Source organism: Synchiropus splendidus, chromosome 5 (assembly GCF_027744825.2).
Source record: "Synchiropus splendidus isolate RoL2022-P1 chromosome 5, RoL_Sspl_1.0, whole genome shotgun sequence".
NCBI classification, from domain to species: domain Eukaryota; kingdom Metazoa; phylum Chordata; class Actinopteri; order Syngnathiformes; family Callionymidae; genus Synchiropus; species Synchiropus splendidus.
This window is the reverse complement of record NC_071338.1, coordinates 27,726,207-27,752,435: the sequence shown is the minus strand read 5'-3', so window position 1 is coordinate 27,752,435 and position 26,229 is coordinate 27,726,207. Positions and strand designations below refer to the sequence as shown.

Here is a 26,229-nt window from a genome sequence, read left to right as displayed (position 1 = left end):
GATGCAGGAGTTCCGTCTGACAGGGAGAAGACAAGGATGGTGTTTGGAAGGAGACAGCGGGACAATTTCCTCTGCTGTTGTAGCCAAGCGCTCGATTCATGTGTGAATTATTAATGTCCCGACCTCCATATGCTGCAGCGGCAGGGATGTTTTCCTGTATCGTTTTGTCAAGCGAACGCGTCGTAAAAAAGCGGTTCGACTCAGAACGCAAACGCAGAAGTAGTTAGGAAAAGTGTGGCTTTAATGTAAACACAACATTCGATTGGCTCAGCACAAACATTCCACATGAGAGCAACCAATGAAACTACTGAATAGGATGGGGTGCAGCACAAAAACATTCACAGTAAAAAAAAAAATCTGGTATAATCATAATATTTATATACAATACGGTGCTTCTTAAGGTGAAAATGGAGATGAGGGTTGATATGTGATAGGAGTATAGAGGAAAGGGAGGGTAGTTTAGGTGCACGGGTGAGAATAAAGAGCCGATCCGGCCTTGGCGACGGGATCTGGCGGAATAGTAGTTTCCTGTTTTGGGCAGCTCAGGTTTTTAAAAAATAAAATCACCCTGATGAGCCAGTCGTTCTCTTTGTGCAGTCGTCTATTTCTAAACAGATTCACATGGAGGGGTAAAGCACCACACAGAGAACATGATGTCATTGGAGGGTTGCTTGTTTTTCCAACCCCCCCGAATCCTCATCGGCCATTTGTAAAACCCAAAATTTGTCACAGGAATTAAACGTGTGGCACAGGCTTTCAGGAGGTAGGAGGAGGCGGAGATAAATAATCCATTCATCGATAATAAAAGCATCTTAAATAATTGATAATATGAACTATGGTGGTCTGACTAATCCCCTATCTGTTGGACTCAGATAGTTGGCACCGATATGACTTTTTGTTATTTTTTTTTTTAAATATTGGCTGCACTTTTATCACCATACAGGCAAAGCACAGCCATTTTTAAACAGAAGAATCATCTCTTTCAGTAAAAGTCAGAGAGAGAAGGAGTGGAACAAGCCCACAGGCGACTCAGTCATGTGTGGGTCTGAGGGAAAGGGGAGCTTTGTCCCTTCAGAAGATAAAATAGCCTCCTTTCTCCCGGCCAAGAGTACAGCACCTCCCCATCATCATCATCATCATCATCCTCACCTACACACTCGCTGCAGCACCAGAGGCTCCGACAGCGCCGATAATAAAGACCAGCCAAAGTAATGAGACGTGTGTGTGTGTGTGTGTGTGTAAAAATGACATTATGTGCTCCTCGTGTTGTGTTTTGCAAAACAAGATGGCGCCGGCGCGCTCCTCCGATGCTGCAGCTTCTCTTCCCTCCCTCAACACAAACTAGAAAACAAATGATGAGACAAACGTGGGGACGTGTACTGAAATCATAACGGAGGAAACAGATCCCAGTGTGGTGTCGACTGCAGCTCTTTGGGTCGTGTAGAATTACATATTGATGTGTTTATAAGTATCATGAAAATTATCATTATTAACACCTCAGACTCTCCGCGGCGGCCTCCGTGCTCGGCCAGGTATCAGTATAAGCCACATCCTCTCAGGTTGTTTGCGATAATGATGTCGGTGACGGCATCAAACACTACCTGGATGTTCCCTGTGTCTGTGGCACAGGTCAGGTGACAGTAGATCTCCTTATTAGGAGAGCGGTTCTTGCTCTCAAACTGAACCTGAATATATGCTGTAGCATCGTCGTAAGTGTTAGCACCTGCGGGACGGACAAGAGGGGCGGGCGTTAGAAGCAGAGATTTGGCGGGTGAGGGGCGGCGCGATCTCACCGGTGTATTCTGGAAAACAGATGGTGAGCGGCGACTTCTTGATCTTCTCAGCAAACAGGTCCTTCTTGTTAAGGAAGAGAATGATGGAGGTGTCGATGAAGAACTTGTTGTTGCAGATGGAGTCGAAGAGCATGAGCGACTCGTGCATGCGGTTCTGAAAATAGAAATGGTGAAGGTCAGAGCGAGGACATTGGAAATTGTGGTCTCGAATGTCTTCATCACGTCAAATAATGAGGTGTTTGCTTGTCAGGGTCAGCAGATCCTAGACTAATTCTGACTCCAGGGACGGGCTGGTGAGGACGTTTCATAAGCAGCTAGCACCAGTACTTTTACATGACTCGCCTGCGCCGCATTAGCATCATCAAGCAGAACCATCATTAGCCACCTACTGAATGTAATTTGGCGAGCGCGGTGACTAATTCATGAGCAGGAACACAGAGGAGCATGACCCTCAAACGCAGTCAGGTGACTAAATATAGCCGAATAACCAACAACTCTTGCTCTTGCCAGGCAGCAAGGACAAACTAGAAACTTTCCAAATGATGTCTCCAGATAACAGCTGAGTCAATCTACTGTGAGGTGACCACGCCCACTCCACGCCTCACATTTGGGGGTTATGCTAGGATGTTTGAAACTTCCTCATGCCACAGTGGAGAGCCTCCAAATGAGTGTCATGAAAGTGAGAAAAGCAGTTGCGGCAGTAGAAAACCTCCTTGGAGTAATGGGGACAAAAAAACAGCACAGGAAGAGCTGGGGAGGAGGTGGGTTGTTAGCAGATTGTGGCTGATCATTGGAATAATAATAAAAATAATACATAAATGTGAGAACGAAAGTGAACAGCTGGTGTCTGCCAGGTGAATTTAGAGATGTTTCTACATCATGTTTCAGTCAACTGACTCCCTCATTGCGCTCATTCACTGTCTTAGCTTGCATAGCTTATAACCCTCTTCCACACCGGCTCCCTCCTCTGGACCACCCTCCCGCCCCCGCATCTGTTCGTGTTAGATGTGTAGCACGTGATTCATTTCCAGTATAACATTGTGTAAAGCCACAGTAATATGAGAAGACAAAAGAAAATCAATCCTTAAAAAAACATGACTGTTCTGGTTAAAATGTTTTCATCCAAGTAAAATCCTGAGAATGAGTTTCAAGGTTCCATCATTGAAATACTGATGCACTTGTTTCCTGACTGACAAACGCCTTGTTGTAGATCACAACATTAACATCATCTCATCGTTTCCATTTTCTGTCTTTCAGATTTCTACCGCACAACTCCCATCCCAGCACATAAACTGTGGTTGAATTATTCATTATTACACTACGTGCCATTTAGAAAGCGCTTTCATCCGGTGACACACCTCGAGACTAAGCCCAGATGATCATCTATAAATTAAATCTGATTGTCTTAAATATCATGATGTAGATCACTATCTTTCAGTATCTGAAGGCAGATCCACGCTTGTATCATATGACATCCATTATCCGGGCCTGGTCATGTGACGTCCAATATAAATATGGATGCGACTCTGGGGGTGTTCAGAAGGGATGGAGACGGAGGAGAAGCTGAGGAAAAGGGACACGGACTGCAGCAAGCAGATCGCAGGGAGTGACAAGAAGAGGAGGGCAATGGATAGATGTCCCACATATTGCTGTTGACAGTGCTGGAGGTGACGGTGAATCAAGCACTTCAGGAGAAGCATCCATCAGCGAGTGATTATGCTTCACCAGCTGGAAGCTCAGGGTGTATGTTCAGCCTTTGCAACATCATTATTGACCCCAGACATCTTGGGTTGAAATGGAATCAGTAAGTATCGAATAAAAACGTCAGCTGCCGTCACAGATCGCCCGAAATAAAAGCATTGATTTCGGATCCACTGAGACTTGTTTCCATTTAAACACTTACGGTTGTTTCATCTTCATGCAGCACTTGATCGTAGCCACTCAGAGCCACACAGAAGATAATGGCTGTCACATCTTCAAAGCAGTGGATCCATTTCTTCCGCTCGGACCTTTGACCTCCAACATCAAACAGCCTGTAAAGTGGGGCAGGAGTCAGTTTAGCTGGAGGGAGGGACGAACCCGATGGCCTCGGTCAAACTTTATCCCACCTAAAATGGAGATTTTTGAAGGTGAAGTGTGTTTCCACGATGCCGGTGGTCTTGACTCGGGTTCGGAGGATGTCCTGCTCTGTGGGCTGGTAGTCTGCAGCGCCGATTCGGTCTAAACTGTCCAGGTAGCTGACGACACACCAAGATCGTGAATGTGGTTCCTGAAGATTTTCCATTGCTTTCACTCAAGTTTAAAAATGGACTTACTACTGAGCGGAGTCGTTGAGCTGGTACTCTCTGGCCCGGTTGAAGCACTCCTGAGTCCCGGCGTCGGCCCATACACGCTTCATGGCAGTGAGGAGCTCTGCAGAGTACGGCTCAGTGTCCTCCATACGACTGACCACATCGCAAACCAGCTTAGCATCCGCCTACGAGAGACCACACGCAAGTCACTCAAGAGCCCATGAAGATGAGCTGAGAAGGTTGAACTGGTAGAAATAAAAGGAATAACCATTAAAAAGATGTTTTTTGGAACCTGTATATGAATGTGTTGTTGCTGATGCCTTTTTAAATGTCTCCTGACAATGTCGTCTGTGCCACAGGGGCCTTCAAAACACATGTAGCCTCCCAGATGAGACTAACCTTTCGATCCTTGTCTCCGAACTCCACACCCAGCGAGTCCATGGCTCGGAGGATGGCAGCCAAGCTCTGGATGGTGTTGCTGTAGACGACAGGCTTATACTGCTTGACATCATCCCCTGAAAAGCCATCTTCATGGATAATCCTGTGAGCGCACACAGATATTTGCACAAGTGTGAAAAAAGAAACAAGAAGGTGGAACCATATGCTGCAGCAGACAATCTCGTTTGTTCTTTATGTTTCACCAGGAAAGGTCCAGATGTTTACAAAGACTCCCACTCGGCAGCCCCACCATGTCAGCATCTGACTGGACGCCAGAATAGTCTGGACGATCTCTAAATGGACTGTAATGTGATTTTCAACACATTAAAATGGTTGGATGGATCATCACACATCAGCAGCTGCGGCTTTGTTCCGTGAAGTCAGTGACTTCCAGACAATGACCTGTAATTCACTTGAGCAGCTTTTCCTCGTCCGCTGCAGCGATTCTGGAGTCAGTTAGATCAACAGCACAGTTTGTTTATATTCCTAGAATCCATTTGTCATGTTGGATCCCAGAAGATAAAAGGATCTGCGGCTTAAAAACGATGGAGGCTGATATATATATTGATGTTTGACACAATGGCGAACATGTGGATAAAATAATTAGCATCAGGAATTAGCATATGTAAGACATCCCCATTTAATTTGACACAAACATTTTCCAAACACTGAAGCCCATATACTGATGACATATGAGAAAAAAAACATTTTTTCAGACATTCCAGAACTGATGGATAAAACAATAGCTGATATATGGCGATAAAAGAGAATCAATGGATGGGCCGATGGATGGATGGCTGTGGGGAGGAGGGGGGCTTCAGCTGAACGTTACACACGTACGAGCAGAAGATGGATGAGAGCAGCGCTGCTATCTTTGTATGGAGATGCATAGACGGTCACAAATGGAAACGTTACATCGATGTGTGTTTGTAAACACCGCGATTGGTCCGGCGAATTGCACACGGCAGTTATGGGATGTGGAGAGGAGGTGGTGTTAATGAGGTGAAGGAGGAAGAAGAAGAGGGAGGAGGAGCAGTCACTGCAGGAGCATCGAGGCTGCTGAGGAAAGATGTTTCCCTTGACACCATCATACAATGGCCTGTGATTTACCAGCGGCTGGAACCATGGACAAACTTTACTAAGAGGTTTAGAGAGAACAACTGTGATTTAAAAACATCAAAGAGTGATTTAGCTGAGATCGAGCAGGTTTAGATGGCGGGTTTTAGGAGCCATATTTCAGCGTAAATCCGCTTTATAGGCAAAGTACCCCCGGCAATATCGCGCACTTAAAGCCATTAAGATTAAAAGCAGAGGTATTCACTAATGGAGCAGTAGTGACCTCGCTGTAACATACGCACCCGCGCGCTCGCGCACGAACACACCAACTACACCCACATATCGCCCCTCACGGACACTGGCTAACTAAGGGTTCAGCACCCAGGTGGCGGACAGCGCCCCGGACGCGCTTGCGAGGCCTGCGCGTGCGGACGCTCGGTCTGCAGGCGGAGCCGGAGTCACCTGCGGGGTTTCGGCCTCGGAAACATGGCGGCTCAACCTCAGCACAAGAGAGGGGAGGCGCAGTCTCGGGCCTCTCGCTGGAGACACCGACAAGGAAGAGGAAAGCGAGGCACTTACTTCATCTGTTTGACGATGGTGCTCTTGCCGGACTCCCCTCCGCCTGCGGAGAATATGGAGTCAGAAATCAGTACCACGGAGAGCAACCTCCGCCCCGCGCAGTTCGACCGCAGCCGCGCCGATGGGAGTCGCTCTCTTACCGAGCAGCAGCAGTTTGACGTCCTTGGCGGCGACCAGCCCGTCTTCCTTCAGATTCTTCTCGATGGCCTTGCTCCGGTCCAGAGCGGCGCGCTCCTCGGCGCTCAGCGTACATCCCATGTTTCCAGGCGAATGAGCAATGCCGTAGTCCGCCCAGTCCCTCGCCGCGACTCTCAATCACTGCGTTGTCTCTCGCTCGCTCTCGCTCTCCTCCTGCGCGGGCTGCTACAGCATCAGGCCCGGATTGAGGGCGAAGCAGAGCCGGGATCCCGAAGCGGTCTTTTCTCCGTGACTCCGAGTGTGCGAGTCTCGCTCCGTCCCCTCTCGCTCAGAGGGGGTTGGGGGTGGGGTCGCTGAGCTGGAGCCTGCGGGGTTGGTGTTGTTGTCCGTGGGTGGGAGGAGGGGGCTCGAGCTCTCCACAGGGCGGGGCTGGTGGTGCTTATGATGGCGGGCACGCGGGAGGGAACCAGGCCGAGCGAGACTCACCTAACGCAGTGTGACGTCACAGCAGTCTTACTTAAAAAGACAGGGGTCTTTAACCGAGCAAATTAAGCAATACGCAATTAAGAATATATATATATATATATATATATATATATATATATATATATATATATATATATATATATATATATATATATATATATATATATATGCACAGTGTCTTGGTTTCATTCTAATTTGCTGGTATCTAGTTTTCAACTGCACATTAACAAAAGAACGAGCAGATCTTATTTTAACAGTGCCCTATTATCTGCTGATGTGTTTCTTAATCAAAATCATTATATTTAATTAAAACATCCTGTCAAGTCAGGGACCTACATTCACGATCCCTCAGAGATAATGTGCATGAAATTAATGAGGACTAGGTCAATTCCAATGAAGACTTGCCAGTGTGTTTTACTGCTCACTAGACTTATGAGTAAAAAAAAAAGCTGTAGCTGTATTAGTTTTGCATTCACCCCATTCCCCTCATCAAATGATCTTTTAGAACTCACATAAACAGAGCCTCGCTGGGATTTTGACCCTTGACACGAGAAAATACCGAGTTTTCAGAATTTTTTTCAGATTTTTAGCAATGTCAGCGCCATCTTGCAGGATCTCACGGACCATGAAGGCTGTACAATGTGTATGGCTTCTGCCTTTCCTGTCGCCAAACTCCGACACCTGGCCCTACACTGAGAAAAATTCTGGGGGGAACAAACGTACAAACAATGTTTTGTTTTTTAAAAGCTCATTTCCAGTCAGTCATCTGAGAAACGTTTAAAATGACTGCAGACTGTACTCCATTTTCCACATTTTGCAAGAGGACTCCTCCTTTCTACAGCATCAAACATCCCAACCACACTACTCATTCCTTCTGATCCGTCCTTGGCTCGGGTGGTTCAAACAAACAGTGTCCGAACCTCTTCTTCTCTCTTACCTTTATGTTTATGTGGCATACATCCCACAAAAGAAGCTCAGTCTATATCATAGGGTTAAATATGTCAGCTATACATGGAAATCAATTGATCCAAGTAGTAGCCAAACATTTTTGGCCCAAAGACGAAATATTCATTTAAATAGCGAGTTGTGTTGTACTAAAGACGTCACAACTTGAACTGTGTAGTGAAGTGTGTGAACTGATGACATGTTGTTTGATGCACTGTAGTGTGTATAATTTAACTTAATTTGCCATCACATTATAAGATCAAATGTGCTTAAGAAACTAAAATGAAGTTTAATGTAAAAAAAAATATGGATAGTGGATCGAGGAATTGCTGGATTATAGCATTGTGTATGTAGCGCCACAAGGAGTGGAGAAATAAAATCATTTTGCCACTACGAGAAGATTACGCTTGTCGATGTTATGTAAATAACTTCATTGAGATTCTTCATATCCCACAGTAAAAGACCGTTGAAGTGAGCAGTCCCTTTGACATGAACTCTGCTGAGCGAGAGACAGAAATGGCTTTTACATAACTTGTGAAAGTGTCGGTGTTGGGGGTTGTGGTCAAACAACATGGCAGTAAGTAAGTGTTTGTGTGATAAAAGCATCTAATCCATACATAACATCTGGGCGGATGTGGAAGTGGAGTAAAAAGGAGGGGGTTGGGCTTTTATGGTGGAACTGAATGAAACCACAGAAGCCCGACCTGCACAGTCTCATCCATCAGGGAATTTCGTTTCTGACAGCCAGTGGAGATGACAACACCCGCAAATACACGCCACAACCTCACACACACATTCAAGCACAGTTTAATCAGATGAGTGTGTGACTTTGTGCGTGTATTGTGTGTGAGAGAGATGAGCAAGAGGCAGGGTGGGATTAACGCATCATACCTGGTCGAGTTTTTTTCTCCCAAAAAGATGCTTTTAGTTTTAATTACACTAATGCATCAACGCTGACACCTATTCATCTGACAGGGAAGGACACTCTGAAATAAACCACTAAAACTTCAGTTGTGCTTTTATTAGCATGATGCGATAACATCTGTAAAACACATAAAAGTCGCTCACCACAGATCATCTCACCTAAAATACATTCAGTAACTCTAGTAATTGATAAAGCACTCGTGACATTGGCAGTTCAGCATTTGTTCACACGCTCCGACACACAGGAATGATTCTCAGCATGTTCACGACAGACATTATATAAAACCTGACAGGACAAGTTCCCATCGCGGCTCCACTCACACCACAAATACATGGTCACTCTTGGGAATGAATGCCCAGAATGTTTTCAGCCAGACCCTTGAGTTTGCAGTCCTCCAGTGCTTTGACCAGTCGGCTCAGCTTGGCCGCGCTCCCCTCCGCCTGCACAAAGCGGGTGAGCAGCTGGTAGGCCTGCTCGTACAGCCCGTCCTTCTCATACTCGTAGGCCAGGTTGTCTATGGCGGGGTCCTTCAGGGCTCGGCAGGTCTTCTCCAGGGCTCTCCCCACCAACTTCCAGTCACGACCCACCCCGGTGGAGAAGTTCTGGATGTCGGTTTGAGACAGCGTTCGATCCCCTAGAAGTTAAGGTAAAGTTACTACATACACCATGTGACCACAGTCAATCCATCGAGTGTTGCAAACCAGAACGAAGAACTATCGACAAGAACTACTTTCAGGGTGAGCTTGCACTTCATAATATTATTATTCATAATAATAATAGTCTCCAGGAAAATGCAGTTAATTCTTGGACACAGCAACAGAAGCACTCCTCTCCTCAGAAACCTCCTCCAACACTGGAGTGTTAACAGGTCAACTGAGAAACATCCCTGGTTGGACTTCATAAAGCAGGCAGAAACTGATGAACTGGTTAAGTTGAGGAAGGCTTAGATGAGCTGTGGTTATTGTGTGGCATGTTTTGATGTTGTGGGTAGGTCTGAGTCTGAGGATGTGGTCAGGATATAGTGCAGCAAGAAACAAATGAGTACTGATGCAAAACGTACAACTTGGGTGCAAGAAGATTTTCCCAATTGTGTGGTGAAGCAAGTTTAGTCTGCTGCGTTTCAAAGAAGATGGAGGTTTTTTGGATGGACAGATGCAAATTGTGTTTTATTACTTCAATAGTGTGTATAAGACGATGTGTTGGTGAAGTACAAACACAAATGATGTCACAGTTCATGAAGCCCAAAGCAAACTTTGAAGGTTCCGAACCAGTTTTATTCCCCATCTGACAACAGCCGGTTTAAAAAGCCTCTTGGTGACTAATGGCGTCTGAAATGGGATGGTGACTTGACTTTCGCATTGATGAGAAAGAGACAGAAACGTGACTGAAAAGTAACTTGAGACTTGAGGAAGCTGAGGCGGTGGAATTAGGACGGTGGTTGATGAAGTGTCGTCTGCTTTTTTTTTGTTAGGTTGCTTTTTTTAAACTACACTGAAGCACAGACAGAGAGAACCATTTCATATTATATATAACATATATATATAACAATTTTCTGAACATCAGTATGCAACTTTTTAATAATCCATTTTGGACTCGACCTCATCAGATAATGCTTTTTACATCATTTGAACAATTTATTAGGAGAATGATCATTTCATGCAATCCACATATAATATCTGCTGGCACTAATCTCTATCACCATTAATTTATAAAAGGTTGGATTAGAGATTCAGCCAGCAGACTGCACACAGTTGATCTGCCATCAGAACATCAGACTGTTTGGAAACACGGAGCCTTTGAGAAACGGGAGGTTTTTCAGGAAAATGGTCTAAAAAGCAGCTTAGCTGGACGACTATAAAACACAGTCAGGTTTATATTACTGTAACATGCCACGGTAAGTACAGGAAATGTCAAAACATTGGTCAACAAGACAACAGCGGTAAATAGTGCTCATAAAAAAATGATCATATTTCTTTTGTGGATATGTTTGCATTCACTACTTATTTACACATTTTGTTTTATTCAAATATTTTGTACATATTCTAACAAATCACCTTGCTGAACACAATAATTAAAATAAATTAATGATTTTAATGAACACAATTCTTGACAGATTTCTTCTTAAATAATAAAAAAAAGGACTTACCAAATATTCTATTTTGAAACCTGAAGGAGTTGCTGGGGAGCGGAGACTCTTGCTGTACTAAAGGAGCGACTTGAGCTGCAGGACCCATGACATCCAAGCGCAGGAGCCCCTCCAGACGGTCAATTTCCTCATCTCGCAGACGTGCCGGCTGGAAATCGCAATTTTCACTCAGATTACTGTGAATCATAGCACATTCTCTGACGCTCCTCCGTGAGATATAAACCTGAAATTATAGCCTTTCGTCTTATAAAGCTGTTTGTGCTTGGGCACTGACGGATACATAACAATCCCAGGTCCTCAACATCTCCTGAAAACCAGAAAATTACTTTTATTAGAGGAACTATATTAGACCTTTGCTGCAGGGAGGATAAGGTCAGCAGCTTGAGAGCATGAGGGGCCGGGCAAGGATCGGCAAGGATTAAGCTTCTTGACTAGTTAGTACAGGTCAGTGGCAGGTCGATCAACAAGTCACTTAGGTTGCACTAAGACCAGGACACATCTAATAACCCGGAGCTCGGGTCCAACCAGCAAAAGAGGAAGCTTCTACAGTTGAAAAAGGAAGGAACTGGAAGAAGCTGCTACAATTTCTCCAACTCCCCAGCAAAATAAACAAGACACAGCAAGTAATAAAACAATAAAATAATAAATTATGAATGGGCACTCCTGCAGTGTTTATACTTTGGGGGGCAGTCCTGTGCATTCAGACCTTAGATAAGAGGAAATATCAGGCCAAATGTAAAGAGCAAGTTGAAAGTGTTAGGTGGAAGGCGTCACCCAACTGCAACACACTTAGTTGACCTCTTATATGACACATCCTTTGTGGCTCGAAATGTCACAAGACAGCAGTGGTGTATGCCTGGTGGCTGCTAAAGAGATATGGGTCTGGTTTCACTCACTAGGCAGACAGAATGGTTTAAGTTTAACAATTCCTTTTCCACCACAGTATATCATCATAGTTATGATTTAGTAATCCATCAACAGCTAAGCTTGAAGCAGAGGATGCCTCCACACTATCAGCAGAAACAATAAGCAGCCTACCTTTGAACAGTGAACGTGATGTAGGCAGAGGTCTAGGTCGTCTAGACAGTTGTCCAGGACGTGGTTTCCAGCTTTGAGCTGGGTTTTCACGGTGAACTCTTCAGACGGAGTCAGAAGCCTGCAGGCGTGCTGAGAGAGAGACTGATGCACGGCCTCCGAACTGTAGCTCTCCAGGAAGTGCTGACACGCTGACACCTCAATGAACTTCATTTCCACACCGAGGAGGGGATCGCAGTCATGGACCTTCAGAATCTCACACCCACCCAGACCCCCAGCAGAGTCTGTGCACAAAAAAACAATGTCTTAAAAACACATGGCTGAAGGCGACTTTCGCGGAACAAAAAGGGGCTTAGAGACCGACCGATGAGAGTCAGCTTAATGACTTTGAACACATTGAACTTCCTCTGCTGGTCCTTGAAGAGTGTGTTCAGGTCCACATTGGGAGACTGAAGGAAGAGAACCACACTTCCAGTCCAGGGTCTGCCATCCGCAGCACGGTCCGCCATTCTGTCAGAGCAGTTTGAGACATGAGGCATGAACACAAGTGTCGCAGCATTGACACGGGCTGGTTCAGAACATGGGATGTTCATCTTCACTCTCTACTTCAAAAGTACTTTTTCTGAGTGGACACATCAACAAATACATTAATGCAATGTGGCCCTTCAAAAACCAAACCCCACATATCTTCATCAGTTTTGCTCCATTAATCTGATACAGCATTACAAAATCCAACTTCGCAACATCGTGCCTGTATTTGATCTCAACATCCGACCTGTTATTGACCGTGACATGTTATTGACATGAGCGAATCATGTGGCCTCCAGGTGGCCGTGGCGCTTTTCTCCTTCCCGACCTGCCCGTCTCAGCAGCATCAGAAAACCTCATCACATAAAAACATGTTTAATCTGAGGCCCTCCCTCCCCATCCAGCCTCTAACTACTGTACTTCAGATGAATCAAAGCAGCCCACTCCTGGTGAGGTCTCAGTGTGCACAAGCTTCTGCATGGAAAGAGCATCCTTTCAGATGGATTATAGGACCGTACATTCCACTAATACTGATAGCCAGTGCGCTCAGCTACTGGTCTGCAGGAGACTTGGCCTCTATGTAATTATATGCTGTGCAATCTATCGCTACTCTGAAGTATACTGCGAGATTAGTTCCGCGGCTGTGTAAGGATTAAGTGATCATCGCCAGCTTAAAAATGTATCATCCAGCGTCAGTAGCCAAAAGGCAACCTCGAGAATTCCCTGGACAGCCGGCCAGTCTGCTGTGTGGGAGTCAAAACACAAAGCTATCTTCAATTAGGGTCGTCGCAGTAAGGAAGCCTGATGCACCAATTAGCTCTCTATTAAATAACGCAGACAAAAGCAGAACAACAAGGCCAGCGCACTAATGTGGGGTGCTTTTCAGCTGAGCAGTCACATGACGCCCATTGTGTTGCCACTGTCCTTGGGTAGCTTCAGTCTGCTGACTGACGTCACTGAAGTAGTTTCCCTTCTCCCTTCCCAGCTACGTCCGACATGTTAGTGTAATGTAGAATGCAAAACAACTTGTGCCATTGGTAGGAGATTATTCCCAAATTAAATTCTAATAAAAACTAAAACAGTTAGTTAAAAAACTAATGTGCAAGGATTGTAACAGTAGTATATAAGCATATACGGCTGAAAATAATACATTAAATAAAAATAAAGTATTTATTTCAGGAAGAAAAGTAATATACTGCAAACGCTTTCTCACATTAATAGTAAGATTTCAGATATTTTCCTCGACAGCACATGTAATGATAGCACTTTTAGAGTCACAGACTCCACAGAAAGAGAGCAGACTGCTGGACAGAGCAGTTTAAACTTTGTGGACTTCTGCTACAGATACGGGGAATGTTTTTTTAAGGTTGAGCCAATACATATAGCGACTCTTAAGCAGCCTCTCCCAATTCCCTTGTCACATTTCGGAGAAGCAATTACAAAGTGTCTGCAGCAGTCGTCTCTCCCGAACAAGGGGGCATTGTTATTAATAATGAATCCGAGTAAAAGCTTTTGCTGCCCCTCACTGAGGATGCTGCTTATTATATTTTTAGTCGTTGGTACACATGCACGTCTGCATCATCGCCACCGGGTCTCCGTCAGGGTTTCATCTAGTGTTCTCTTTGGGTTTTTTGGCATCTGTCTCCCTCCATATATAATTTAGTGCAGTGGTCACCGACGTGGTGCCCTTTAACAGCCAATGAGGTTTGCTAAGAGTAGCTCCAAAAATAGCTGGAGTCACTGGCAGCCTACTGTCTGTGTGTCACTGCTCTCTTTTTTGCTCTTAAAAAAGAAAAATCTGAACAAAGCAAGGACCGTGAACTGGACTTACATCAGTCATTAATCTTGTGAGATGAACTATGATCTTAAATCAATGTTTTAACAACAACTGACTCACTGTTCCTTTGTAAACATGTTAATTGAAGAGGGATATTTACATGTACCGTGACCACAAATGTGGAAATGTATAGGCTATTTCTAAATTCTTTTTTATTTGGAGTGGTTCCTTTCTTTGTGAAGTATACGCTCTCCCCATGACACTCTGGTTTCCTCCCACATACCGAAAATATACAGAGGTTAATTGATGACTCAACGTTGTCCGTGTATGACTGTGAACGAATTACTACGAGACGGATGAGAGTCGAGTTCGAAGTCTATTTCGATGACGTTAAGTGTAGGAATGATCGGGAAAACATTCAGATATGAAATGCAGGTACATGAGACTCGCAGTAAGAAACTACATTTCAGTGATGTTGACGGGATAAATAGCAAACCTCACGTACAGTAGACGCAAACTGTGATTTCAGAAGTCAATGAGAAACTACATGTCTACACGTGGCAGGCGGTGATAGTTAACTTTACCTTGCTTGCAGTTAAATCAACATATAAGATGACAATAAGCAGTTTTTGGTAAATAAGAGCAAACTTACTTCAAAACTTTCCTTCACTACTCGATGACGCTTCCTCAGTATGAGCCACGCCCACTGACGCAAGAAGGACGTCCTCGATTTCCATTGGCTCACGGCCGGAAGACGAAAAAATATAGAAATATAGGTTTTAAATAAATACATAACGACTGGCATAGGACGCGATTCACATTTGTTTTAGTAGCAATTTTTAACTTTTCAGTTCTCAACACCTCAAACCTTGTTATAAAAGAGAATCTTGGCTGCAACGGAGTAACAAGAATGATCTTTGCCTCTGCAGGAGGCCTGGATGAAGTAATAAGACAGAAACAAAGTTTCCTTTAAAAGGTCTTTTATTCATAATAAACAAAGGAGAAGTCACAGAAGTTTGTGTCAGCAGAGTCATGAGCGACTTTGTGGTTGACGTGTTTGACAAATCTCAGGGTTTCCTTGTCCCTGTAGACGAGAGCAAGGGAGTTTTCCTCTGGGTACACAGTCAATAGCTGTAGAGAGAGCGTAAAATCAAACTGTCAATACTGAGGCTACTCATAAAAAACACATATATCAAAATGAAAGATAACCTCTTCATCCTCTCCATTGGCAACATAGCAGGTGTAGCCCCCAAACTCAGGTGGCCAGTCTGGAAAAGATAAGTATTCAAATTTACAGATGCCATGACGGTCAATATACGTTGATGCCTCGTTTGAATGCTAAATGATATTCAGTGATTTTGATGGCCGCAAAGGAGGTTATGTTTTTGTCAAAATTGGTTTGTCGTTTTTTTTTTTTTTTTTTTAATTTCAGGAAAAGTTCAGGCCATTTACCAGTGCTGAAATAGCTCAGTTGGGAGAGCGCTGAAGATCTAAAGGTCCCTGGTTCGATCCCGGGTTTCGGCAGTCACGTGTCAGCACTTTAATTTATGGACTATGCACCCACTAAATTTAAGTAGTAAAAGATATTTTGCTCATACAGCGCTGAGCCGTAGAAAGTCAGTGTTTCACTTCTAAACCAGTTTTGAAAACAGGGTCCAGCATGGACTGAACTATTCTGAACTTGAACCATAAACTCTTCACATCTTTTATTAACATTAAAGTGCTCAAAATGCTGTTTCCGTCCAAGTTCCGAAACCACGACTGGTCTCAGCTGCTGCTTCTCCTCTCCGGTCCTCCAGGAGATCACTCTGTGGACGCTGCTGCAGACACGCGGGTGAAACACAGCGTGTTCTGAGCGCTTTAAGGCAAATAAAACTCCAGTGGTTTCATCAATTTGATGTGACGTTAAGCGTGACGCTTTTTAGCCTGTAAAAATCCATATATTTCTCACGTCGTTGTATAAACAAGAAAAAAAGTACATACCTGCACAGCAGAAGGGAAGAAGTAGGTCCAGAGCGAACTCTGCTTGAGCAGCTTCTCCATCATGCAGTAAAGTGTAGCACCCGTGTGACCACCGACGCAGCTCGCCATGACACTTTGGTATGCTGGGCTCTGAGGACACACGGACATCTCAACCACTGCAGGAAGACACTTCATCTATGTGATGCTAAACACACCTGCTGGTTCACTCAGGGAGCTTCCACTAGTTTCGTCCTGATCCTTCTCCTCATCGTCGTCATTGGGACACAAGAAGTGAAGTCGCAGGCCAGTGAAGTTAGACAGAAGCAGGAAGAACGACTCGGCGCACAGCAGCTCCCAAAGCTCCTTCACTACCGGAGGCAGAGTCTCCAGAGAAGCTGCATCGTAGCACCTAAAAGAAACACAAATACCATGGATTAAAAATACAACCATCAAAACAGATCAAACCCACCTCTTGTTCGCAGGACCTCTTCTCCTCCAGTCAATCCCAGACAGTCGGAGCGCGTCATTCACCTCTTTGAATTTATCCTCCTGTAGAGGACAACCACCCTTGACCAGCAGCCAAAACCAAACTTACAGGTCCAGGAAAGAGAAGCTCGACTTACTTTCAGAAAACCTTTAAGCTGAATTTCAGAGCTTTCCTCAAACTCTTCTTGGATCTGCTCCTGGTAGGAAACATCCAGGTAGGCAGGGTTGATCCACTCCAGCAGCACCGTCTCCTGAAATCACCTCAGTGAGCCGCACATAGATCTGTCATGTCGTTCTGTCACATAAAACTCACATCTCTGGGTATGTGTGGGCTCCGCGGGATCTGGGGCTCCACATAACGAGGAGGTCGTTCCAGTGAGGGTCCATGGAACCAGCCGCTAAGAGAGAGGCGGCACTTGTCCCGCGACAACACCTCTGACACCTGAACAGCAGAGTGAAACAAGAGCTTTGTGATTGATCTGCATTAGTGGAGCAGCACGGGCGACACTGGCATGGAAGAGGCAGAAAAGATGACCCATAATAAAAAAAAAGGCTGATGCAGAGAATGAATGTCAAACACAGACATGTGCGAGTATAAAAAGGAGAAGTGAAAATGGTCTTCTAAAAAGTGGCTTCTGACCACAGCTTCCAACCCAAGATGGTAAACTGACAGCAAACATAAACATGTACCTGGTGGAAGGAGACGGGAGAGACTTCAAACAGAACAAGAGTATTCCAAGATGGAATAAGAGATTTCACCATCGCCAGAGGTTGGACGTTACCTGAAAAAAATAGATTTCAAAATCTATCTTTGATCGAAAAAACGTCAAGTGTGGGGCTCACTATCGGTGGAGTAAAGATGAAGGCAGCCCCCATCACTGCTCTCCCATGGAGGCACGAGGTAGAGAATGAAGGCCACCCGCCTTCCTTCCAACTCATCATCATGACAAAGCAGGACATCTACAAAAGATCAAAGAGACCGGTGTCTTATATGTTTACTTTCAGGTGGGATTTCTGCACTTTTGCTCACCAGTGTATTCATATTTGGCGCACGAAATATCCACTGTGGCCCCCAGCTCCGCTCCCAATACATCTCCGAGCCACAGGCGGAAAATCCCAAACACTGCTGACCTGAAATAGTGATTTTCCCTGCAGTGAATGTTTTGTTACATCTCCTTCAGATGACTGAAAAGCCTGGCCAGTTTCAGCACTCAGATGCTGCAACAGTCCAAACCAGCCATGACATTTTGTTGTGGCATAAATAATAGATGACCTAAAGAGGGAGCCATCATTGTTTATTTAATTATGGTGTTTTTCACCAGGGGATGTTTCTGCTTCAGCTGGAGAAACATTTGATCAACACAACATTTAGAAGAGGTTCTGCTGTCCACACACACAGCATCTAGGCTAAAAAAATATGCTCAGTGTGTTAAGAAAACGCAGCTGATTAATGTGCATGATTTCAGAAGAGGCAATGAGCAGAACCCTGACTTTGAGTGGAAGAAATACCTGCTCAAGCCTCCCACATTTTCCACAATATCTGTTTGCCTCTGGTCACTGATTTACTGTCCTTGCAATCCTCATGTCTTTGATTTATACACTGCAGCGCCCACAGCCAAAATGGATCTTTCGCCGAAGTGAACAAGGATTGCATCAACTGGAGAGTTCTGAGCCGTGACTATGTGAAAACAACCTTACATTGGTTCACTGTCACCCTGATTATACTGCAGACGGATGGTAGATTCACTGATCACTAAGAAGTTTAGTACGTCTGAGTTCTCTGGCGCCATCTAGTGGAACAGCTACGGCTGAAATAAACTTGCTTCAACACAACAAACAAATGACAGTCGCATCAGAACAAGCGTTTCCCAGGACCGAGGTGAATTTCATGCTTCTCTGTAGTGACTTGCCAACACCTGAATGTGTGCCGCAGCTGAGGCTCTATTTACTGCACTACACTTCCAGTCTGTCCCCTGGGCTGTTACCATGGAACACTCCCTCAGCACAGGTCCCGACCACATCTCTGACGGATGAGTCGGCCATTACATTAGCAGAAGCCGATCAGCAATGAGACCCAGTCTGGTTAAGTGACTTCTGAATTTAAGGCAGCAGATACGCCCAATTATAAATCCAGATGATTGTTTCAGACATTATGTAACTTTAGCCCACGGGAAGCTTTCAATGGTCTGTTTAAATGTCATAGTAAATGTCAACATAGCTAGTTGCAACATCAGATCGAAGGCTCCATTACTAGTTATTTGTGACCATCAGCAGAAACAAAACATTTATTTAAACCATGTGGTAGGAAAACTATGTCATGTACGGTTAATTTAATGTTTGTTTTCCAGCTCATAACAACCATATCTTCCACAGTGTGCTCAGCCAAAGGCGAAGCCTCTTCTGGAGGGCTTTGTGCACGTCACAGAACCAAGGTTACAGAAAGCAACTGAGTTTCTCCGTCTGTATGCTCAGCCCTCTAAAAGAGTCACTGCTAACTCACACTGGAAGGGAAATCTAGGGTTACCTTCTGTAACCCTGGTTCTCTGAAGTGTGTGAAGTGCTCCAGAAGAGGGTCCTCTTTTGGCCTACAGCACGGGTTGGCAAACTTTTGCCGTTTTGTTCTCTTTAGAGTCCAAAAAAACTGTCTGGAGCTGCAAAACATGAATAGCTAAATGACCTTCTGCACATTTGTGGCACCCTTTTAATTGAATCGCAGTTGAACTTATCAGTCAGTTTTGTCCCTTCGGAGTTGCTGGGGCATGTGTGACTGAGAATTTTGTGTGACTCGGACGCTTCTGGACAGAAAACTGAGGAGAAAGCTTTTAATGTGGTTCATTCTGAGCTATAACAGACCCACAATATGTTCAGTTAAGCATCCAATCCCTGGCCACCAGCTCACCAATACCCCAGTGTCAGCAGTAGTGTGAGTGGAGATGACGCAGTGGTCTGGAGCATCTCGCCGATCCACTCAATTAAAATGGCTTCGCTACAATCATTGATGAATAATGCACAGAGTACACTACATTAATTCACTTTAGGTCATGACAAGGTGAAAGGCTGAACTAACTGACATTATATCATGATATTAATCCTGCATCTGATGGTGATTTAAAAGTGTGACAACTGCATCCAGCATGGAATCAATCCAACACTACTCTAGTTTTATGTATTAAAATAAATATTAGAACCTGAAAGTTAATGTGGATTTTTTTGAAAAATAGTGGGACAGTAACTTCAGTTGTTTAAATAAATGCATTACACTTCAAATTGGGGAACTTATTCGTAAGCATATTGGCATTATATATTATATTAGTCAGTCATTTATCAGTTTAAAGGACTGAGGTGCATCTTGTTATGCCTTGTTTAAGCAGGAAAGGTAACCGGAAGTTCTCTGTAAACTGAACCATAATTACTGATAATAACCAGCGTTTATTCATGATTCATGTTCTGTTCCCCGATCCAAAGTGCGACCATTAAATGTAATCATTAAGTGCCACCCTTTGGAAACATTAAAGTTAATACGTTTTGGTGTTTAATGACATCAATTACACACTCACCTCAGGCCTGCGATGTGAGGTTCCGTTCGCTTCCTTAAGTCATCAGACTGCACAGCACCAGAATAGTAAGAAACAGCAAAAGGTTAGCAAATTAATAAGCTGGTAAAAATTCAATTAATGCTTTAAATATGACTTGTAATAACTTCTGAAGACTTGAGTCACACAGTCAAAACAAAGGTTCGAAATACAAATGATTAATTGATCATTGAAACTCATTTCACAGAAAATGATTCACTGAGTTCTTGAAACAAGATTGACAAAACTAGAATGTAATTGTTTTGCGTTGGGTCCATTCTGACTCAACTTTTGATGGACTGGGATGCAGACTTAAGAAGCACAGGTGTGGCTGAATATTTAGCATATCAGTGATCCTTACCTGTTTGAATTTGTACAGGTCGTTGGATTTCTCGTGGAAATTGAGCTGAAGCAGCTCTTTCTGCAGGTTTTCTGTGAAGGACTCGCTGCCCAAGAAGTTTTGAATGATGCAGTGAGGGAAAGGATGACAGTCCAGTTCCAGGTCACCTGTGAACATCAGGTGAAGAAGTCAAATTTGTTTTCACCGTCACTGCAAATAGGATAGTGCCTCTTTCATGACTTCACGAGTAACTCATTTATTGCTATGCTTTTCAACGCACCATGTTTGTAGTGACTTTTATTCCTCCACGCTTCTCTCACCGTCCTCTTCACCTCTTCGTCTTCTAACACGGAAGTCAGTTGCGCAGGCGCCTCACACTCATCCCGTTTCTTTTTCCTTTTCCCTTTAATAGAGCCGTCCCTCGCGCCTTCTCTCTTCTTGGAAAACATACTGAATGAAAACAAACGTTCTCTAACGTGGAAGACTTGTGGAGTTTCTTCTTCTCCTAACTAGCAAATGCATCTCGGAAAAGCTTAGCGCCACCCAGTGACTGTACGGTGCAATGACTTAAATGCGCAATTCCACGTATTGTTTGTTGGAACAAATGAAGCGGCCTTGAACATATGTTAATGGAGATACTTGTGTGTGACAGGGCTCTGAACATATGGAGGTTTGACTGCTACTTTTATCAAAAGCACAAAGGTCTTTTTACCACTGCAAAAACTGCAATCAAGCAAGCCACAACACATTAAAATTAAGAAAGCGTGAGACAAGAAATTCTATACAGCTTATATATGATTGCATTTTTAATGTGTTAGAATGTTAGAATTACATAAATCACTGGTTCAAACATCAACCCAACCATCATGTTCAACAAATCCCTGAGTTGTTTTGCTTGCCATGATGACAAATAATAGATGGTCAGAGAAGTTCCGAAGGCCAAACTGCTGTAAATAATCATTCAATTCAAGGTTTCCTATCTACATAAAGGTGTGGGATTTTACTGACAACGAATACATGATCATGTTAATCACTGGAAAAATATTAAGGAGGGCAAATCACCCCATCACACGGTTCACTGCTTCAAATCCTTTGATGCTGACACAACCAAAAATAGAGCAAACACACAGGGACGTTAGGGACGAGTGATTTATCACCTGAGCGTTACACAAACACTCTTCCAGTCCAGTAAGCACTTCTGACCTGCACTGGTGTCTGGGACACGGCACCTGATTCGTGATGAAACCAGTCTCATGTAGATTTAGAGGGCACATGGCGAATGAAGGAGCAGCACAAAGGCGTTGAGGCTGACAGTGGAAGACACTTTGGCACATCTCAAAAAAGAGCAGCTATTGAGTGCTCAGAAATGAACATACTTTCAGAAGCCTGACATCGTTTTTGATTGGATTTCTGAATTTGTGTTACAATGTTGCAATTGGGGTCAATAATACAGACAAGCTGGTCTGTCAAGGTGCCAAGGCAGACCACCGTCGACCCCTGAATGAGGACAACACGAGGCCCAGGCAGCAGCATTTGCTCACCACTTTTCATTCCCTGGACATGTCTGAATAGTTACAGATCACCAAAGCATCATAACACACAAAGGTGGAACTAGAGCAGAGTTTTTCAACATTTTATAAGCCACGGCACTATTGGTTGATTGAAAAAAATCCAGAGGCACATCACCAATGGAACCTTGGCCAAGGCACAATTGTGCTTAGTCAAAAGTCCTGTACAAAATCCCTTTCAATTTGTGAAAATTTGTAGCTACTGACACACAGCTATTTTAGCATGCAGAGGCAAATAGCAGAAATGTATTTGTTTAAAAATGTCTGGAGAAAGGGGTGCGCACTATGGTAAATACATATCCTGATTTATTTATTTTAAATAACTGTTTCCTTTTCATCACAATGTATTTTGCATAATTTTATTCCGGTTTGGGGAATTACTGCACCCATCTTTAATATTCTTTGCCTCTCAGCTCGCTCATAACAATTCACACTTCTTTTCACTTGGGAGCATATTTATTTGGTTCTGCACTCAGCTTTGAGCCAACTTTTAAACCACGAAGCGAACTCTGATGGTCTACTAGTGACAAAGTTTTAAAGTGGGAATGTCACAATAGCCATAAGCTCTGTGCTGCAGTCTTTGGCATCGCGGGACGGACAAGGAAAGTGTGTGGTCAAGTCAGAGGCACATCAGGTTTAAAAACAATTGGAAGTTGTGTATATGACCTGCTTCTTGGCTGTGTGTGTGGGAAGAGCTAAGGACGAGTCAAAGCATCAGCATAGATATGCAGCCCTCCTCTATTTCCAGACAAATGAGGTGAAACTGGATCATTTCCCACAGCAAAGCTGACAGTCTCTCACCACTGGTTGAAAAACGCTGCGCTGGAGGTGATATGATGCTATTTACCTGCTCCTTATGTTCTCTACCAAACATAAGAGAATACTCATGTTTGTTGAACAAACTAAAATCCAAATATAAATTAAGATGTCCCCCAGTTTAATGAGATGAAAAATGAATGATGATAATAAATGGGATAAAAAGAGAAGCAGCATAGAACTAGTGAGCAATAGAAAGTCATCATAGATAAAGAAAACTTCATATAAAAAAAACTTTCAGATGTACGTTTTATTTAAAAAAGGGGAAAAAACATGATACAATTTAAAATAAGCAAGGTTCATTTAATCCAACATGTTCCTCCACACACATCTGGCACTAAGCACCGTCACACTACAAAATCTAGCATTTAAAAAAGAAAACAAAAAGACAAGACATCTGTTTCCATCGGTCAAAGGTATAAACAAACACGACAATAATCTGGTGTGGAGAGGTTCTTTTTTTTTTTTTTTTTAAATCAAAGGTTGAGTTGAGGAACTGTTTCCCCATTGTGTTGTGTCTCCTCATCAAGCACCAGGGAGCTGCACTCACAGAGACAGCCGGTCACTCAGACTGGTCAGTTGTAGATGAAGTTGAACCTGGGGATGGAAGTGCAACTGTAACTGAATGCTTTAACTAATGGATTACTGACCATCCACAAAACCTACGTGTTACACTTTTTTGTAACTGCTATACAAATGTGTTAGCATTGCATGTACGTCTAAATCTGACAACAAGGTTCCAAACAGAAGGAACAGTTGCTATAGCAACTGTATGGACTTTTCCTTTTCGCATATACAGACAGTGAAGGCTTGTCTGACTACAGTCTTGGTACACTGTACTTGTGTAAAGAGAGACCACAAAGCAAGAGCTTGACTTAAACTTCCACAGCTGAAGCTCTGGTTCATTACAGCATTTTGGTTAATGAAATATTAGAAAATCGTCAGAAATCCAGGTGCTGATTTGCTTTTAGTGTAAGGGTCAGTTACAATAAGTGAGATGAGCTATATAAAAATAAAGTGACAATTGCGGCCAGATGTTCACAAGACACAGTTGAAAACAAACTCACTACTGAATATCGTCACTACAGGTGCATTTAGAAAGCATTAAAAATGATCCTGAGTTTGCTGCAATTAGACCGTAAATGGTTGCAGAGTGTTCCCTTCACATTTCGGTACATGGTGCATTCACACGTCTCTAGTTTCCACGATTTCATAAAGCCACTTTTCTAGAGTATGTGTTAGGTGAACCAGTTACAGACTTACCTGCTCAGTAACTGCGGGAGACTGGATATGATTGGTCCGTATCCTGGTGCGTTGTCGTACAGTTCAAACAACGGAGCAGCCACAAGTTTGTAGTTCTTTGGAACCGCAAACAGAGCTACAGAAACAAAAATCTCATTTAAAGGTTCAGGTTCCGTAGACGTAATCCTGTATTACTTATGTGGACAGTCAGTGAACACACACCTTTTTCCTGTAACTGAACCAGGAAGAGCTTCTTGTGCTCCTTTGGTTTGGTGATGTGAGCTGGAATATATGGGTACTGCAAAACAAAAGCAGAGAGAGATTATATCTCTCACTCTGAACTAGGAATGTATTGTGAACACCCAGTCACTGCTGATGGAAGTGCCTTTGATCAAACAATTACGCTAGAGATCTAGAAGTGCAGAAGAAAATGGACTCCACTGACCTGCGGAGGCTCAAAGTTGGGACGCCACCAGTTGCCAATACAGTCGTCAATCACCCAGTCCTGTTTAACACCATCCTGTCTTCCAAGAATCTAGCACCAAAATAAATCTCATGTTAACGTGACACAAAGCATTGTGGGATAATAAAGAGATAATACCTCTGTCATGAGGCGTTTTAAACCATCCACTTCATCCTCTCCAGGACTCAACTCTCCCCCTGGCCTGCAGGACACAGACAACATTAACAAAAACACATGGCTTTGGCAGTGGCTGCAAGAAAAACTCACAGTTTGAAGAATGTTGTTCCCAGCTGCAGAAGTAAGACGTGAGGCAACCGGTGTTCATGGACTATTAAGACTCCCTCCACAGTCCTCCTCATCCCCATCTTGTCAAACTCTTCACGCATCCTCTGGAACCTGGCAGCAACTGAGCTGTCCTTCTCATACAGCGGCTCTTTCGTGCCAAAAGTGTAGTTGGTAAGAGGGTAGCTGGAATTAAACAGTTTCATCAGGAACATTTTAGCAAAAAAAAGGTCATTAACTACTACTAAACTATCACTGGACATCAAGCTTCATCCAGTAAACAAGCCAGAGCCAAACAAATAACTACTCAAGTCAAATTAGCAACTAACCTAAGTAGTAAAAAATTAAACATAAGTAAAAAAAAACAAAAGTCTGTTCTGTTTTAGAAAAAGTCATATGAATCTTGGGCATAAAAAATTCAGTAAACAAAAATAAATCTTTAAGCGTTTAAAGATAACTTAGAGATAGATCACTGAAAGACTAAATTTGATTCAGAACAGACCCATGAATATGAATTGCAATATCATTTCAAAGGGTTTGGATGAATAATTACCTAGGGCAGCTCACAAATAATATGAAAGAATCCGATTTAAATAATGCTGCACAATACAATACTTAACAATTTCTATTGTACCCAACTATAAAACGGAAACAGCTACGTAGCTCTGTCTGACTATACAAATGAAAGTGATCAGTATAACGATCCACCTTAAAGTTAACCTAACGCATGTGCTTGCAAAAATGGCAGTGCGTTCAAACGAAATCTTGGTCATCACTTACAGATTGATAGTTCGCTCCAGGGTGAGTGGCTTCGTTCCCACGGCGCCTATGTATTTGCTCCCGAACTGAGAGCTGCCGCGCGGCCAGCCGGTGCTCGAACGACTGGGAGGAACAACAGACATCTCTGACCACTGGAGTTTCACAGAGTTCTCCTGTTTGTGCTCCTCAAACGGCGAATGCTGGGCAAGTTATTCAACTATCAAACTCCAGGTTCAATTTTAGGATACACGAGCGGAACGCCTACAACAATTCAACTAGCTTAGCTTCCCTCGATAACTCACTTCCGGGTGAAGTGATCTACAAAAAAAAGGCAAAGCTGCCGACAGCGACACCTGCTGGTTTGGATGAGGATCAGTCGGTGCTCTCCCTGTTGTTCCATGCTCTTAAATCATCGTCCCAATTTTATCACATATATTTCACATGTTGTTAATATCTCCTGCAAAAAAGGCAAAATAAAATGAGAATTATTAACAAGGTTCAATATAGAGCACTCAGCAGTGAGTTATTTTCTAAGTCTAAAACTTTTTTTTTGATGTAATGAAGCATTATTATAGGCCTATGGTAGTAAGTAAAGCAAAGAA

At 43.5% G+C, this 26,229-nt stretch overlaps 4 protein-coding genes across 4 annotated transcripts; all 4 read right to left on the bottom strand.

Moving 5' to 3' along the window:
- Window positions 1-220: 220 nt before the first annotated feature.
- gnao1b (guanine nucleotide binding protein (G protein), alpha activating activity polypeptide O, b) lies at window positions 221-6,710 on the bottom strand. The gene is made up of 8 exons (XM_053864857.1): window positions 6,298-6,710; window positions 6,158-6,200; window positions 4,484-4,625; window positions 4,109-4,269; window positions 3,902-4,030; window positions 3,697-3,826; window positions 1,794-1,947; window positions 221-1,723 (listed from the first exon to the last, which is right to left on the bottom strand). The coding sequence occupies exons 1-8, from the start codon at window positions 6,413-6,415 to the stop codon at window positions 1,536-1,538; spliced, it is 1,065 nt and encodes a 354-aa protein (XP_053720832.1). The 5' UTR covers window positions 6,416-6,710; the 3' UTR covers window positions 221-1,535.
- A 2,081-nt stretch (window positions 6,711-8,791) lies between these two features.
- Window positions 8,792-14,899, bottom strand: tradd (tnfrsf1a-associated via death domain). The gene is made up of 5 exons (XM_053865185.1): window positions 14,790-14,899; window positions 12,197-12,342; window positions 11,836-12,116; window positions 10,798-10,945; window positions 8,792-9,285 (listed from the first exon to the last, which is right to left on the bottom strand). Exons 2-5 carry the CDS (start codon window positions 12,339-12,341, stop codon window positions 8,987-8,989), a joined length of 873 nt encoding a protein of 290 aa, XP_053721160.1. The 5' UTR covers window position 12,342; window positions 14,790-14,899; the 3' UTR covers window positions 8,792-8,986.
- A 75-nt stretch (window positions 14,900-14,974) lies between these two features.
- ogfod1 (2-oxoglutarate and iron-dependent oxygenase domain containing 1) lies at window positions 14,975-20,998 on the bottom strand. The gene is made up of 13 exons (XM_053865184.1): window positions 20,778-20,998; window positions 20,519-20,664; window positions 20,143-20,189; window positions 17,616-17,716; window positions 17,429-17,545; window positions 17,276-17,367; window positions 16,899-17,027; window positions 16,723-16,836; window positions 16,569-16,648; window positions 16,315-16,508; window positions 16,121-16,249; window positions 15,347-15,405; window positions 14,975-15,268 (listed from the first exon to the last, which is right to left on the bottom strand). The coding sequence occupies exons 1-13, from the start codon at window positions 20,944-20,946 to the stop codon at window positions 15,119-15,121; spliced, it is 1,527 nt and encodes a 508-aa protein (XP_053721159.1). The 5' UTR covers window positions 20,947-20,998; the 3' UTR covers window positions 14,975-15,118.
- A 2,132-nt stretch (window positions 20,999-23,130) lies between these two features.
- nudt21 (nudix hydrolase 21) lies at window positions 23,131-25,949 on the bottom strand. The gene is made up of 7 exons (XM_053865574.1): window positions 25,649-25,949; window positions 24,854-25,054; window positions 24,725-24,788; window positions 24,569-24,658; window positions 24,346-24,421; window positions 24,145-24,259; window positions 23,131-23,478 (listed from the first exon to the last, which is right to left on the bottom strand). The coding sequence occupies exons 1-7, from the start codon at window positions 25,768-25,770 to the stop codon at window positions 23,457-23,459; spliced, it is 690 nt and encodes a 229-aa protein (XP_053721549.1). The 5' UTR covers window positions 25,771-25,949; the 3' UTR covers window positions 23,131-23,456.
- Between the last annotated feature and the right edge of the window lie 280 nt (window positions 25,950-26,229).

Bases quoted from the DNA above. Each gene is read 5' to 3' on its own strand.
- gnao1b (XM_053864857.1), bottom strand. From the start codon at position 6,415: ATGGGATGTACGCTGAGCGCCGAGGAGCGCGCCGCTCTGGACCGGAGC. The intron at 4,626-6,157 runs GTAAGTGCCTCG...GTGCGCTCACAG, and splicing joins ACCATCGTCAAACAGATGAA to GATTATCCATGAAGATGGCT. The intron at 4,031-4,108 runs GTAAGTCCATTT...GTGTGTCGTCAG, and splicing joins CTCAACGACTCCGCTCAGTA to CTACCTGGACAGTTTAGACC.
- tradd (XM_053865185.1), bottom strand. From the start codon at position 12,341: ATGGCGGACCGTGCTGCGGATGGCAGACCCTGGACTGGAAGTGTGGTT. The intron at 12,117-12,196 runs GTCGGTCTCTAA...TTTTGTGCACAG, and splicing joins CATTAAGCTGACTCTCATCG to ACTCTGCTGGGGGTCTGGGT. The intron at 9,286-10,797 runs GTAAGTCCTTTT...CTTAACTTCTAG, and splicing joins GTTTCAAAATAGAATATTTG to GGGATCGAACGCTGTCTCAA.
- ogfod1 (XM_053865184.1), bottom strand. From the start codon at position 20,946: ATGTTTTCCAAGAAGAGAGAAGGCGCGAGGGACGGCTCTATTAAAGGG. The intron at 17,368-17,428 runs GTGAGCCCCACA...TATTTTTTTCAG, and splicing joins TCATCTTTACTCCACCGATA to GTAACGTCCAACCTCTGGCG. The intron at 16,837-16,898 runs GTGAGTTTTATG...AGGTGATTTCAG, and splicing joins GCCCACACATACCCAGAGAT to GAGACGGTGCTGCTGGAGTG.
- nudt21 (XM_053865574.1), bottom strand. From the start codon at position 25,770: ATGTCTGTTGTTCCTCCCAGTCGTTCGAGCACCGGCTGGCCGCGCGGC. The intron at 24,422-24,568 runs GTCAGTGGAGTC...TTTGTTTTGCAG, and splicing joins CCAACTTTGAGCCTCCGCAG to TACCCATATATTCCAGCTCA. The intron at 24,260-24,345 runs GTGTGTGTTCAC...TTGTTTCTGTAG, and splicing joins GGTTCAGTTACAGGAAAAAG to CTCTGTTTGCGGTTCCAAAG.